Source organism: Polistes dominula, unplaced genomic scaffold (genome assembly GCF_049000335.1).
Source record: "Polistes dominula isolate Pdom_NZ unplaced genomic scaffold, Pdom_raw_medaka scaffold_35, whole genome shotgun sequence".
NCBI lineage: Eukaryota > Metazoa > Arthropoda > Insecta > Hymenoptera > Vespidae > Polistes > Polistes dominula.
In genome coordinates, this window is record NW_028300968.1 from 197,479 (window position 1) to 213,813 (window position 16,335).

At 29.0% G+C, this 16,335-nt stretch overlaps 2 protein-coding genes across 3 annotated transcripts in view; one reads left to right on the forward strand and one right to left on the reverse strand.

Moving 5' to 3' along the window:
• The window catches only part of LOC107072421 (uncharacterized), a 163,221-nt gene extending 155,073 nt beyond the window's left edge, over positions 1 to 8,148 (forward strand). For both annotated transcript variants that reach the window (XM_089173332.1, XM_015332346.2), the window contains 5 exons: positions 765 to 943; positions 1,289 to 1,450; positions 2,210 to 2,486; positions 3,599 to 3,740; positions 3,956 to 8,148. In XM_089173332.1, the coding sequence (XP_089029458.1) occupies positions 765 to 943; positions 1,289 to 1,450; positions 2,210 to 2,486; positions 3,599 to 3,740; positions 3,956 to 4,154 (959 nt within the window). In that variant the 3' untranslated portion in view covers positions 4,155 to 8,148. The remainder of the gene's footprint in view (positions 1 to 764; positions 944 to 1,288; positions 1,451 to 2,209; positions 2,487 to 3,598; positions 3,741 to 3,955) is intronic.
• Positions 5,903 to 16,335, reverse strand: part of LOC107072419 (Inositol 1,4,5,-trisphosphate receptor) — a 30,936-nt gene continuing 20,503 nt past the window's right edge. Inside the window, exons 28-46 of the mRNA XM_089173349.1 lie at positions 15,870 to 16,057; positions 15,674 to 15,785; positions 15,176 to 15,280; positions 13,258 to 13,375; positions 12,824 to 13,056; positions 12,593 to 12,734; positions 12,225 to 12,535; positions 11,641 to 12,150; positions 11,303 to 11,449; positions 10,913 to 11,228; positions 10,644 to 10,816; positions 10,380 to 10,544; positions 10,111 to 10,291; positions 9,946 to 10,038; positions 9,704 to 9,861; positions 9,469 to 9,634; positions 9,231 to 9,391; positions 8,982 to 9,143; positions 5,903 to 8,915 (exon numbers count right to left, since the gene is read on the reverse strand). Coding sequence (XP_089029475.1) covers positions 8,841 to 8,915; positions 8,982 to 9,143; positions 9,231 to 9,391; positions 9,469 to 9,634; positions 9,704 to 9,861; positions 9,946 to 10,038; positions 10,111 to 10,291; positions 10,380 to 10,544; positions 10,644 to 10,816; positions 10,913 to 11,228; positions 11,303 to 11,449; positions 11,641 to 12,150; positions 12,225 to 12,535; positions 12,593 to 12,734; positions 12,824 to 13,056; positions 13,258 to 13,375; positions 15,176 to 15,280; positions 15,674 to 15,785; positions 15,870 to 16,057 — 3,516 coding nt within the window. The 3' untranslated portion in view covers positions 5,903 to 8,840. The remainder of the gene's footprint in view (positions 8,916 to 8,981; positions 9,144 to 9,230; positions 9,392 to 9,468; positions 9,635 to 9,703; positions 9,862 to 9,945; positions 10,039 to 10,110; positions 10,292 to 10,379; positions 10,545 to 10,643; positions 10,817 to 10,912; positions 11,229 to 11,302; positions 11,450 to 11,640; positions 12,151 to 12,224; positions 12,536 to 12,592; positions 12,735 to 12,823; positions 13,057 to 13,257; positions 13,376 to 15,175; positions 15,281 to 15,673; positions 15,786 to 15,869; positions 16,058 to 16,335) is intronic.

A 16,335-nucleotide genomic window follows, 5' to 3' on the forward strand; every position in this document is an offset into this window, starting at 1 on the left:
ACGAGGTAAATAAATACTCTCATAAATTTCTCTTTGAAATTCAATCATTAAGCTACAGAAATTGACAATAAGATGACCATCAAAGGGGTAGAGTTCCATTTATTAGCCCTTTACTTTTAACAAAATCAAGTTAAAACGGTATACTAGCTGCTGCAAGACAAATTGACTCTTGGGCGTGTTTCAGATTGCCACTTCGTCCATTCGTTTGGAGCTGCATCATCCAGCTTCAATGTTGCTGCTCCCGCTCTTGCACTATATTAAATACGCTTCATTTACTATATTTGCATTCAAGAAATAAACGACTCTCACAGCCTTAACGTTTGCTCTATCTCTTCCTCTCTCTCTCTCTCAAAGTCAATTTTATACGAGCGTATTCGTTTTCAAATAAAATTTTCAACTTTGTTAAAAGTCCTCTCCTCGTGGATGATTATAACCGATTGAAATTTTATTTTCAAATCTTAATTGCAAATAATCGAAGATTAATAGATTTTCCAATTAAATATGTTATCCTTCCTCGGTAAAATAAATTAGAACAGGTCTATAAAATATTCAAAATAGATCGTTTAATCTCTCCGAAAAAGATATTACACACATTTAATTATAAATTCGGTGAATATTGAATTCAATTAACGGTACATCATTAATGTATTATCGTTGGGAATATAGGGAACGGTTTAAAATCGTTTCCAATAATCCCATAAATCATGAAATTGTGGAGAAGGATTCTGATTCACGCACATAAAGCATCGTTTTGTACGTTCCAGAACGCGAAGGCGGTACCCAACAACCCGGAAGCTTATGCGACGTCGAATATTATGGATTAACTTCGTTGGAGGAAGGGACTGTGGTACATCCAGAACCACACCGATTGTTCGCGGTCGAGGGCCCGGCAAAATGCAAGCAACATTTTATTCCAGCGACAAATCAGTCGGTCATCATCACAGTGAGTTAACATGAAAATAATCATTATCTACATTTCTCTTTGACAATTAAAACAAAGCGTTGACTTTCTCTACCTTTTTCCCATTACACAAACTATTAAATTCATTTAATGAACGACTCATAAATTATTACAAAAAGCTTGCGATGCTTTATTTCTCTTTTTTTTTTTTTTTATCAATAAAGTAATAATGTAGTAATATAATATACAAAACGTAATTTCTAATGAATAAAACATAATCTATATAATGTACCACATTGTACACAAATTTCGTATTAAATTACTAAACATCTAAATATTACTGTCGATTAATCCATTTGTTTTGTCTCGTTGTTTTCTATCCCTAAGGTGGAAAGCAGTTCGAAACAGATATCTAATAGTTTGTGCGAAACGAAATGTGGCGACAGTGGATGTCATTGCGTTAGTAATAAATCATTGGAGAATATGGATCATCTACTGCTCGTCTCTGAGACTGGTCATGTCGTCACCTGTCTCTGTGGAAACTATCAGGTAATCCGAGCCTGATTTCTTCTTTGAAAGTAATCCTCAACGACGTAATCTCGACTACGACGACGACGACGACGACGACGACGACGAAGAAGACGACAATTTATCTTTCTGTTCGCTTCATCTCTCGTTACTTTGGCGAAATTGCTTCCTTCAAAAGTTCGAAGAAGCACTACACTCATTGAACACCCCTAGCTCGTTTAATTCGGAAAATGTTCTTCTAAGGGCAGCAGCCGTTTATTCTCTACTGTGGCAAACCGAACGTTCTTATTTTACTTCTGCCACTCACGTACCGATATCAAGAGTTTCATTGAAAATTTATTCACCAGAGATACCCTCGAAACGAACGACGAGGTCATCGATCGAGGTGCCCTATACCTAAATTATCCGTTCTCCTTTACGAATCCTCATTTATCTCTCGTCGTTACCTTTTATATGTTTCTTTTTTTTTTTTTTCATTTTTTTTTCCCCCATTACTATATTTCCTAACGATCTCTCTTACCCCGGCCTATCTCATCGTCCAACGTTTTTAATCAAATTTCACTTTGATTGAAAAAATCATTTTCCTTTTTAACCCTTTTTTAAAATATATTAGGGTGAACTCACAAAAGTTCGTGTGTTTTTAAATTAATATTTCACTTACATAAATGAGTAAGTAATTTTATTGATTTCTCAAAAAGAAAACCTTGCACCAACTTTTGATTGATCCTAATATTAATGTATTATTAATTAATTAATTTATAATATAAATATGTACAACAGGACTGGTTACCGGTAGGAATTCGAAGTTGGACACCGGTTTATATCGAATGGTCGAGATATTCGTTGGCAGGTCTAAATTTTCGTGCAGCTTATAAGTTCGTCAAGGATACTTATTGCGGTGATCATACCACCAGAAAACTGGAGGGAGAAGTCAATGGTGGTGATCTGGCAAAAGCTGGCTTAAAGCTCAATCAGTATTATCAACAGAAGTGTACTTGGATTTTGGAATCTCCTACGGATCGACAGCTTACGATAGAAGTGAAATCAAATCAGAGCAGTAAGTAGATTATTCTTCAAAATAATCAAAATGTAATTAAAAACTAGATGAAAGAAAAAACAAACTCTTTTTTTTTATGTAATATAATAAAACGGGCCCGAATCTCATGAAAATATTTTTTAAACGTGAAATAAAACGAATACATATAGTCATCTAAAATTCGAATTTATGAATTTATCATATAAAATGTTCAAATCCTTTTGAAGCAAGCTATAAAATGATTAAATATGGAGAATGAACATTTTCATGACTAGGATCAAAAAGCTTCGTCAAAAGTGATTGCGAAACTCGTATATGTACAATACATATTCATGTTTGTATGTGCCTATGTAAAAAACAAAACAAAACAAAAAAGTAAAAAAAAAAAAAATACAAGAACGATACTCTAGACGTAAAAAAGATGTGAACAGAGAACAAAAAATACAATCTACTAAATTCTCGAATGACATGTATACACAAAGGGATTACTATATGGAATTAATCATATATTTTACGAGAAAAAAAAATGTATGTGAATTTTGTGCGAACAACAAGTCGAGGAAAAATATGTAATAAAGTGCAATATAAGTTTTGTTACTACAAGAGATTTGAAAAAAAAAAAAGAAAAAAAGAAGAAAGAAAAATTGGTAAAAAAATGGTATAAAGGTATATATTAAAACCATTTCCTTTTCCGCTCTTGGCGAAGCTTTGCCAGTAGTTTCGTCTCTCTGTAATTTCCTATCTCTGCTTTCTCTATTTCACTCTTTCAAATAGTGGTTAAGGAAAGCTAAGAAAGAAAATTGTGGAAGAAAATAAGAGAAAAGTAGGAGAAAAGTAAGGGAGGAAACAAGAAAAGAAGAAAAAAGAAAAGAAAACGAATAGACAGTGGTGTTTCGTAGTAAAGCTTTAGTTTTTGTTGTCGCGTTAAATCTAATGGTCTAGCTTTCATTCGTGCTTTTTTTTTGTTCTTCTTTTTAAGATTTTCTATAACTCTTCCGAGATTTTGCTTTTGTTCTACTCGAATCACTGTACCTACCCCACACGGTGTTTGAATTTATTAGATGAAATTTAACGTGTGGATGGTCTGTAATAAATGAAAAACAATCTAATAATATTGAATCTTTTTTTTGTAGGACCATGTACGGCATGGAATCTAACGATCCATAAGTACAACGAAAACGGTGATCCCGCGGGAGAAAGATTGCACACATTTTGTTCTAGGGACGTTCATAAGAATTTTACTCTACCTTGGAAAGAGAATACCGCGGTAGTTAGGTAAGTTTCTCTTGGGTAAATACTCTGACCACTTTAACCATTCAACTTTGTTCAAAGTTTTTTTACGACCTCTTAATATTATCTCATTTAAAAGATACTTCTTTAGGTTACTTATCTATAGCAAAAAATTACAATTATATGTCTACTTATTCGAGTACGAAGAAGAAGAAGAAGAAGAGAAAAATGTATAAATAATATTTTTCTATTGGATATAGATTACAAGCATTGGGAAGAACAGCACCTCAATATACGATGAAGTGGAGAAGCCATACCGTTATCGCAAATACTCGACAAAGTGGACCATCGCCAGCCCCAAATCAGATTACCGATTCCTCGATTGAAATTAAACCACAAAACAAACTTATTTTGATGATCTTCTTCATAATAATTTTCATCTATTCGATCGTTTGTTGAGATTTGTCTAATTCTTAATTAATCACGATTTACACGTTCCTGTTAATTAAACGAGTCAAGAGAGTTTACTGTCAACTGTTAAAACGTGAATCAACTTTAACAGAAGTTAATTAATATTATCACTTTTAACTAAGTTAATTATTCGCAAATCTATCGACAGATAAATAACGATATAATTTATTTATTGTAACTTTTAAATACTCGAAGAACACTTCGAAAACAACTCATATTTGAACTTTTAAAAGCTGCGTAGAATAATAACACGATGAGAATTGTTTGCTATAGCAAAATGTTAACGAATTATTGAAATATCGTCGATAGATACGTAAATATTATTTGCAATATTATCGATAAAGTTAATTAATTCATATTAACTAACGGGCATACGTAAAATTTGATAATATACAATCATTGGAAAGAGATCCAAGAAGAACACTAAGTGTCTCGTAAAAGAAATTTGTAAAACTAAAAGCTATATCAAGCTCGAAGTTATACACCGAGTGTAAATATTATATATATATATATATAAATGCATATACATAAACATATACACATATACATATTATACATAGAAAATTGATTTGCAAGAAACGCGATGCACGGATTTGAATTAGCGAGAAACAACCTCACATCAACAACTTAATCGCGCGAATGCCAAATTAGACGCGTAAGAATAAGAATAATAATAATTATTATAATAATTATAATAATAATAATAATAATAATAATAATAATAATAAAAGAACAAAATAACAATATTATAGAAAGACAGATTGTAAATACATCATAAACTTAATAGGATTTGTACAGAATAAAACGAATTACGTAAGTCGCCGGAATAATTGTATGTAAGATATACAATTATACTTTAGATAAGAAGACATTGATATTTCTAACGACACGCGATTCTTATGGATCAAAGAAATAAAACAAATGTAATATTTTAAAAGAACGAGCTTTATACCCGAGGCACCTTCGAATTTATTGTTATATGTTGTGATAATGAAAACACACGAGAGAAAATTATCGCATCTTCCTACGTAAGAATTCGTTTCTAGTATAGAAGAAATCTCTTAAAAGTAGTACGAGTGATCATATCGAAAGCAACAAAAACGTTCTCTTGTTGCAATTATGTATTTAAAATTGTTACGTAATTCAATAATGAATCGTTTATGCCTTCGTTATCCTTTGACAACAGTGGGTCATTGAATCAGAAAAATATTTCTTACACAAAGTGCTACTTAAAATACGTCATTAGCAAGAATATATGTTTAAAATGCATCTAACGAGAGAAAATAATGGTTGAACGATTTTTTAGATGCAATAAATAATTACAGTTTAATAAGCGACTACACACACAGACAGACAGACACGCAGACACACAAAACACACATACATACGAATTAGAAAATCACTGTACTTATCCGTCGAAAACAAGTTTAAAGGAATAAATATCTCACACTGTTATAATATGAGATTTAACGAACGTATAAAGAAGTTATTAATTTCATGGTACTGACGTGAGATCATATTTTGATGATTATACACCTTTTTAGAATACCTTTTTTATCTATACGGCCTATAATTATAGTACTTTTCATCCTTTCATATCTTTTTGCTATAACTTTGGTATAAAGTGTGACAAGGAATTTCTTTTATTTTGTAATGTAACATTTCGTTTTTAATAACTTCGTGAAGACTGACTAGTTTTTCAATGTATTCCATTTACTGCATAATATGTTTATGTCCAATTGAAAAAAAAAAAAAAAAAAAAAAAAAAAAAACAAACATCAGCGGTATTTAATAATAATTTCATATCGCAAATGTGAATTGTTTCAACTATTGTAAAAATCGTCAATTTCGTCAAACAAACAAACAAACAAAACAATGACGAAAATTTGCCCGCTTATAACAAGCACCGACTGTGTATTAAACGAATGACTTAAATAACAATTAAAAAGCATAGGTTTTAATTATTGTAATAAGTCACCAAAGGAGAGTTTTAGAGGTGTGACTCGAATGATTTGTGTGTGTGTGTGTGTGTTAAATCGGTTACGTGCTTCCTCTGAAAAACAGCGACAACTATTATTATATTTCACGTTTAATTCGTGTCGGCTCTTTTTAGAAATATCATTTGAAGAGTTTTGCACGTATTAATTAAAATAATAATAATAAAATGTGAAACGATTTCAATTTTGAAAAAGGATTTCGAAATATTTTCACTTTAAGTGAAATTACCGATTTTGCACAAAATACGTCTTACTAATAGGAAAAATACATGTTACATGTAATAGTTACCTATATCTAAGTCACAATAAATAGTCAATTGTTTCATATATAAAGTATAAATAAAGTGAAATAAAATATTTGCTTCTTTCTTTCCTATCTTCTTCTTCTTCTTCTTCTTCTTGATCCTTTCCGTTTCGTCTTTCTTTCTCCCATAAATGGTACTTTATAAAAAACAATACAATTTATTCACATTAAAATTCTAATACAACTTCTCTATTATCGTACAATATTTGAAATATTAATTTACAAACTCTTCGTATACGTATAATATAAAATTGATTCAAAGATTCGTTTAATTAAAAAAAAAAAAAAAAAAAAAAAAAACAAGCATAAGATTAATCAAATTAATTAGTAACGTGTATATTTGTAACAACATAATTATATACATTATATAAAAATGATATTTTGAAAAACACAGAAAGTCCCATCGTATATGAGCTCAAAGGATATGAAAGATGTATATATATTTCGTAGAAAAATTTCATAATAATAATTTAAATTAGAAATAAAATATCTTTTTAATTGCTTATTTAGAATAATATTAAAGTTTTTTTTTTGTTAATACATAAAAATTTATGGACATCTGAAAAATGAAACATAATATATTATAATCATTTTCTATTCGACATTATAAACAATTCCATATATATATATATATATATATATAATAGAATTTTGAACACGCAAAACTACGATATTATTCATTTTATATTTCTTATTTCATATTTAGTTGATCCCTATGAATTATTACTTTATGTTTATACTTGCGTCGATTATACATAATACGAACTGTAAGAAAATCTGACAAATATATAATACATATATCCAGACAATTCAGTTCATCTTTAAATATATGAAAATTTTTGTCAAAAAATCTTCTACTAACCAACGATATTAATTTCTTTTAATTAAAATCTACAACATGATAATATATATATATATATGTATATCAGATCAGACACAGTACATATATAGCATTAAGTAAATGCATATGATAATAATATAACATTGACATCGATGACCGTAAAAGCATTATTGCAAATAATATTCATTTATCAACTTCTCATATGTATATATACATTCTAAAATACATTATTATAACGAGTAATTAATTTATATTAATATATGTTAATATTCTTAAAATTCTATATGTGTCATTCAGTTCTCTTGTGTACATCTCTAAATTAAAGGATAAAATAATGTAAAAAATAGTCAACATTCCCAATAAAACAACATATTCATATCTGATATCATCAACAATAACGAAACCACAATGGGATTATATATGTGTAACATAGAGATAACAATTGTTTAACACTTGAATTTGTATAAATCTCTATAATATTCGATTTAATGATGAAAAGTATAACAAATTGTGCGCTAATACAAATTTGTTCATTCAAATGTACTTGCATATCGCGCTCAATAAAACACGCATCTCATATTTGCTTCTTACAAATAAATAGATATAGAACTTTATACACGAACTATCGAGAGAGAAAAAACATATCTATAGAATTTATATATACGACGATCAATTAAATTTGACTAACATTCAAATAGACTCTTATATAGTCCAATTATAAAATAATCTAATACGCTATAATAGTACGCGTGTGTTTAATTATGTCATAGAACAAAAGTAAATAGATTATTGTAACGATCATTAAAAAAAAAAAAAAAAAAAAAAAAAAAAACGAAAGAACCTTTCACACGCGAAATGCTAAACTAAATCTTCGATATATAATAATATACTCCTCTTCTAAATGCAATAACAATAAATCACATTTAATTTAACGCTACAATTGAATAGACAGATCTCACGTAAGTGATTATAATTTGTTTAAATCACTATTAAAATGCTGTATTTAAGTCAATTTAATTCCTTATATACTACTTGCACTCATATAATCAAGTAATACGATTAATCGTTAAATTATTATTATTATTATTATTATATTTATATCCACGAAACAAAATTGTGTAAATATTTGAAGTAATGTAAATGCATGATTTATAATAGTACCAAAAAATAAGATCTTTAACGTGATATAAATTATAATAATAAGTTGAGATGACATGCCATATATATTATCTATAATAATAATAATTTAGAAAAAACAATCGAAGTGCGCTTTATATATCTAATATCTCTCATGTCATATCATTTCATTATGTAGATCACTTTCTTCAAAATTAGGAACAAAACCGTACGCATATTCCGAGATGCCTACCCATTAGATCTTTTTAATGTTATTCTTGAATGTTGTCGGAAACATATAAACATGTATCCTTTTTAGAATATCAAAGGAAAATGCAGCTACGGCTAAGGGCACAGCAAATTCGTAAAATTCCATTCAAATTTTTTTTCTTACATCCGTACCGTTATCCGCTCGTTTATAGATTATGTAAAAGTGGAGATGCAGAATTTAACAAACCCAAACGTTGTTTTTGCTTTCTCTGTTCCGTCATCTGATTAAAAACATGACAGTAAAAATATAACGATAGAAAAATAATGACATTAATCAAATATATTACCTGATCACGTAATTCTGTAAGTTGCTGTGAAAGACACTTCACCAATAATTGAGTGGATTCTAATTGTGATTGCAAACTTCTCAACTCAACTTGTTCACCCTCGCCCTCGTCTGCCGCCAATGATTTAGCTCTTAATCGTGGAAACCATTCAAGGTTTCTGTCCTATGTACGCGCATAAAATTTTAGACAAAAAAAAGAATAATAAACAACAACCATTCCAATACTTTAACAACTCGTTCAAATAATTACCTTCACCATTGCATAAACATACGATTCTGGACCTGTAAATTCTGTCGGATCTTTTACCTTTACTAAAACGATGAAATAAAGGTAATGCCACATATTGTGTTCGTGTTTAACGTGTTCCTCAAAAGATACAGTCTTATTATCGAAAGCTGACCTATTTAAACCTGTTAAAACAAAATTTATAAATAGATCTAACTCTTTTAAACATTTGGTAATCGTACATATATATATATATACTAACCGCAAATGAAACAAGTATTCTTTAAAATTAATTCTTTTTGCTGTTTCTCTGATCTAAGATCAGCAAACGTATCGATGATGACACCAAAAATGAGATTCAAAACAATAATTATCACTATGAAGAAGAATAGTAAATCATATACGACTCTGGCAACAAACAATGGTTCCTGTGCAATTGAAAAATATATTATTAATAAAATATGTGGTTTTTTAGGGAAAAACAAAAGTAATCTTACCGTGCTCGATGGAGCTCTTAAAACATCACCTATACCTCCGCCATTTCTTAAACCTTGATTTAACGTTGTAACGATGCACATAACTAATGAATCGCAAGCCCGTTCTTTTACTTCACCCCCAACATTAAACAAATCTTGATTATTTCCTTGTTCATTAACTGTAATAATATCATATATTTGAAATATAATGAAAACATTTCATTAGAAATTCTTTTCAAATAATAAAGAAACAAATATCAAACCTTCGCGTAAATATCGTGACATAGTTTCACTTGATTCACATTTTTCGTTATCACTAACTTTACAAGTATCTGCAGTTTTATCATCTAATGTGGCTAAAAATGAAATGTTGTTTTCAAGAGACACGTAATAGTGTGTACTTCAATAAATTGTCAAAATATACTTACGAACAATATCTTCGTCCACGCTGACCAGAAAATCATCTTTGAAGAACATAAATCCGATGATAGAAAACATATAAACTAAAATCAAAGCCAACACAGCAGTCAGTATAATAGATCGTCCATTTCTGGTAACAGATCTTATTACATTGAGCAATGTTTCTTCTCGATAAACCACATCAAAGAGCTGAAAAATAATAATCAATCTTTTTAATGCTTAAAAAAGAAAAACATAAACTCTGTTGCTTTTATTTGATTTGCAAAAAAACACTTACTAAAACCGAATAGAAAAATGGATGCATCAAAAGTCCTAGTACACAAAATATTAAGTATGACGCGTGATACAATATTTCACCATTTGTCATTATTTGTTCTATACTTTTAGTTAAGGTCCCCTGATTTCCTATAATACTTATGAGATGAATAACCTTTAGAACGATCTGAAACAAAAGAAATAGAATATGATATATAGAAAATAAAGGCATCTATTGATATTACAATGATAATGAAATATAATACATTTCGAATACATTTCGTACCGTAACAAATCCAAGTAACCACAAAGTTGGTTCTGGTCCTATAGAAAATATTAATCGTAAAATTGTTGACGCAACTAATGTACGTATACCCGATTCTCGTGGCAATGTAATGACAATAACTGCTGATGCAAACATCACCGCCCAAATAAGAGCTGACAAATGTGAACAAAGTTCTATACGAACAAAACAACAAAATCAAATTAAATATTATGCACAATGATATCATTTTTTTCCAAGTATATCTTTTTTTTTAAATGTAAAACCCTTACTTGGTACAGAATCTACAAATGGATAGAAGAAAGCCACAATAAGGTTTATAAGGACAGCACAGTTAAATAAAATATTACTCCATAATGACATATAACTGCTCATCCAAAATAATACTGGCTGTCCTCTAAGTTTCTTCTGCCATTTCATTTCATTAAACATGTCTTCCGTTCTTTCAAAGAAATCTGATACTTTAGAACCTTGATCGTCACGTTCTGTAGTATTTAACACTCTAATTTTCGTATCAACGGTAATAAGTTCGCATATTTCTGGTATCGGAAAAACTATTTGTTCCAATGTTCTATCGTGTCTGACAATCTAAAAGCAAATATTTCTTTTGTAATTCTATATGTCATATAGAAAAAAGCAAACAAATAAGAAATAGGACATACCTCAATTTGAGATGTATGAGATGCATAATATTGCAATGCTTTATTTATTTCCGAATCTGCGTTGTCTTCTGACGGCCTCAACATAGTTGCTAATTCTTTATTATGTTGAGCCAATTGATGGCATAAGATATAAATATTATGACCCACCTATGAACAAAAAATGTTGTTAAAATAATAAAGAAATGATTTATCAATACAAAAGTTTGTCAACCTTTTTGTGATACTTCACGCGTGTGGTTTCATTATTACAATTTACATATAACTAAATTACCCAACATAAGACAGTGTTACCAGCAATTATTTTTAGATAAAAACGTGTTAATAAAATATCATCTTACTTCTTTAGGAGACACTCCATCCTCCCCGTTAGTTGAGGAATCATCGACATTAGTAGAACCGTCCAATGATTCTTGATGAAATGCTCTACATGCCACGTCCACCAATTGCTTTGGATTCATGTTGTATAATATTCTTTCAGCATTCTCGCTGTCACCCCTACTTTCCATAATAGCTAATAACAATTTACTGGCATTATTTTTCAATTCCAATACCAAATCCATCCTAGTTTTACCCAATGGATTAATATCATTCAATATCAAAGCCGTTATAATATCTAGACCATTAGATTCGTGAATGGCAATGCAATTTTGATTGTCATGACAAGGTCCTTGACAATATTCCGTTAAAGTCTCCAAAGTTTGATTAATTAATGCAACATTATTTTCATTAATATATAATCCAAGTAAACCCAATCCGCCAGTCGTCGAGCCACAAATACAATCGAGAAACATAAGTGTTTCGGATACCAAATTAAAATTCGTCTTGTTATTTTGATTCCGAAGAAAATTCTGTAAAGAATGAAAATGTCATTAACGTGTGTGTTTAATAAAAGACCAAAAACAAGATATTAAATTCAATTTACCTGAAGATTTTGATTATGATTTTCACATAATAATTGTAAAAATCGTAAAATTGGTTGCATCACTAATACTTTAACGCTAAGTTGTGTGTCATCCTTTTCAACGCCAGACGTAGGTTCGGCACGTGCTCTTTCTAACTTTTCACCAATCATCTCTTCCACCGCATTATTTGTTACATCTTCACCAGGTACAATGGCACGCGTGTTCCCGTAGATTTGAACATTAGTCGCTGCGGTTGAATTTACTTCATCTCGTAATTCATCGGTGCAAACTATACCATTAAGCTTACCTAAAAGTACGTAGTATTTGCAATCTGTGAAGAATACATTATAATATTTATCAAATATACAATAAAAATATATTCAACTACCTGCTGCACGTTTTCTTGATATCTTTTCTAATTCTTTACTTTGTTCCTTATCCTCATTAGTTTTTGCTGTTATATCTGATGTATTAACCGTTACCGTTGATTTTATTTCCTGTTGCGCATCTTTCATTTTATCATAAAAAACCTAACAAATAAATACAATTAAATTCAACAAACTATTACTAAGTAATCTATAATAAAACATTAATATATAAAAATATCAACAAATGGTACCTTGAAAAATGATTGACTCAAATCACCGCCCATTAACTTATTGAATACACTTTTTTGTATAATCGGATTGCCACCCTCCAATAATGCAATTCCTAGTTCTACAACTTCTACAAATATACTAGGAGAGTGTACACTTTTAATAACCAATTCTACGACCAAATCTGATGCACCTTCTCTGTCTAAATGACTTTGAACTTCGTGCAAAGTCCTCCCAGCACGGCTTAGCAACTTGGCTACAACATTTATACAAATCGACAATAAATTAGTAAAAATGAGAAATAAATGTTTACAATAAATAATATTAGGGTGAATCAAAAGTTCGTGCATTTATTGTCTTATAAATTGTCTTATAAACAGTAATTTAAAAATATTCATTAAAAACACACGAACTTTTGGTTAACGCTAGTAATTAAAAAAAAACTTATTTTTATCACCTCCTGGTCCGTGAGTTACAGCCATTGTACAGGATACTCCAATTTCAACATTCTCAGGCTTTTGAATGAAACTCTTACCGAAGTAACGCGTCAGAAGATTGTGTCTTAATGCATCACCCTGTAGAAAAAGGATAGAAATTTATAACAATACGAATAAATATAATTATTTTACGATGATGTACCAATACAATTGCACTACGTTATTAAAATTCGATCTCAAAAAATGTAACATCTAATAATATTCTCAATAAATGTTGTACGGTGTGTGTATTTACATTCACAGTGCATTGAATAAGGAAAAATATACGTGTGTGTGTGTGTGTGCTATTAATTAAAAAATGCCTTTATAAACGATGTATTTTTTTTCATTCATATATCGGATGCAATATGGAAAAATAGACAAAAACTAGCGTTTTGTTGTATATAATAAAATAGAGAATAATTCCGAATTTGTTTTTAATCATTTTTTTTTCTCATTACAATTAGTATTACTAGAAAATGCAATAATTTACACATTACTATTTATATACACCTTTTTTTTAAACATATTGTCTATACTTCTAATTAGGCATGATGCATACCACTTATATAGACTCTGTACGATTATAAACATTATTAATGCATGTTATATTAAATTTATAATTTACAAGAAAAAAACATCATACTATAATATAAAACAAAATGATGTAAAAAAGAGATTCATAATTTAAAATATAGACAAATTATTAAAAATAATTCTAACAAGTGGTTTATCTAATATAATAATATAATACTTTCCGTGTGACAATCATTTTTCATAGTAATCATTTGAACATTAATATTTCGAGAAAAAATTGGATATCTACTTCTGTATTGGTACATCAGATTCAATCCATACATATTTACACATCTATATCTAACTATGTTTATAATATACATATACACACATTCATCGGTGTATAAATGAAATTTTTAAAAAGTACCTTGATAGAAAAAAAAATTATGTTGAAAGAAACTCTCTCTCTATATATATATAAATATATTTTAAATATTAAAAAATAACAGAGCATGGGTGTGTGTGTGTATATATATATATATATATATACAATATGTGTATGTACTTCTCCAAGAAAGCATAAATGAAAAACAAGAAATGAAATAATAAATGTTTTGCATTACAAATTAACCCTTCCGTGTGTATTGGAAATAATTGATTCTAATTAATTTTAAAACTTGTGTTATCATGAACTTTTTCTCTCGTGCACTAAAGAATTTGAGAAATTAAAAAACTCGATAGATACACACAAAGGGTGAATTTGATTTGCACAAGAGCTTTAGTATTATCTGCAAAATAGTTCATTTAGAGTGCGAAAAGTTGAATATGATCTACAAAAATATTAATTACAAGTACTAGAACTTGTGTATGCTAAATATACACAGTGATCACTATGTTACAATTATTTCTATTTAAAACTGTCTTTCAATGAATATCATTAAATGAATCTGTGCAAATGTTAATGTAATTATTATATAGTGTGATTAAAATATTAATCGTAATAGTAGCATATAATAAAAGGTAAACATGCAAAATAAAATCGAGCACGTGCAGAAAAGATTCTACACAACGTACATTATTATTATTATTATTTATTTGATCACAGCTCGAATAATTAGTAAAGTTGAATTCTACTTTATGATAATAATTGAAATCGTTGCAAATAAATAAAAGCATTCATTAATAAAAATGATGCTTTTTGAATAAATCTAAATATATATATATATATGTATATATATGCATTAATAACTAAATTTATCTATATAATTATTCAATGCGTGTTGTTTGTATACACAGTAGGTATATCAAAATCAACTATTGATTATATTGATTTATATACGTTGTGCCCTTAAAATACCGTTTTCAATCTACATTAATTGTTACCCGCTCTTGCTGAGTCATTTGACGATCGCATTGATCATTGGAATCTGTTCCGAGAGGAGATTCGGTCTTCTTTTCTGAATCTGCATGTTCCAAAACATCTTCATTCTTCGTTTGCAGCGTGAAAACATCTTTACCTACATATCTAATCTACGATATATACTCACCCAAGGATTTCTAACACTTTGTATCGCATATTCAAGAAAGCTTATTAAAGCTTATTAATTTCTTTTTTTTTTTTTTAGTTGTATTCTCGCGTTATTATAGCAAATAAAAAATATCTACTTGTGTATTGGTCATCTAAAGTGCAGTGAATAATTGGACATTCAGGTTCTTTGTAAAACTTAAGTGCAACAAATTTTCAAATATAATATAGCCCTTATCATTTTTATTCATTATACTGAATATCCAATTTCTTAATGTTATGAGATAAATTATTCCTTATATTTAAATGATTTCTATAACTCGAATTTCGTGCAAATGAAAATTTACGAGACTTACTTTTTCACCGTATTCAGGATCAATCGCCATCATTTCTCGAAGTGTTTTTAATACCTTTATACACAATTTTTCTTCTTTCTCTTCTAATAATTTTTCGGTATGCTTAATCAATCTAAAATATAAATAGGACTAAATATATATTGTATTTTTATCATAGAACATTTCGAACATATAATGATACTTGAAAAGTAATTACCTTCTAATAAATCCACCATTTCCACATCGTTCCCTAGCTTCGGTATTTGGTGGAAATAAAAGCTCCGGTCGATAGAGGATGTCAACCAACAAGGATAATTCTGATTGCACCAATGGTTTAAGTTGTTCTTCTAATAAACATACTATGTCTTGTAGACCTTCTATAATACTACGATCCAGACGCATCAGCTACGAATAACAAATGAATATATTATTAAATAATAAAATAATAAACAAACATTACTTTTTCTTTTATCAAATAAATTATACTTTGTACGAATAGCTATTACTAATGTACATCCTATATTTTTTACAAGCAATCTATAAGATATACGGTATTGCTATAGTATATATTTTATTATTTTTTTCTTTAAATTATAATTTACTATCGTTTCAAATATATATATATATATGTACACAGGATCTAATGACTCAAACTAATGTTAAGAGTTCTGAACAACTTTTAC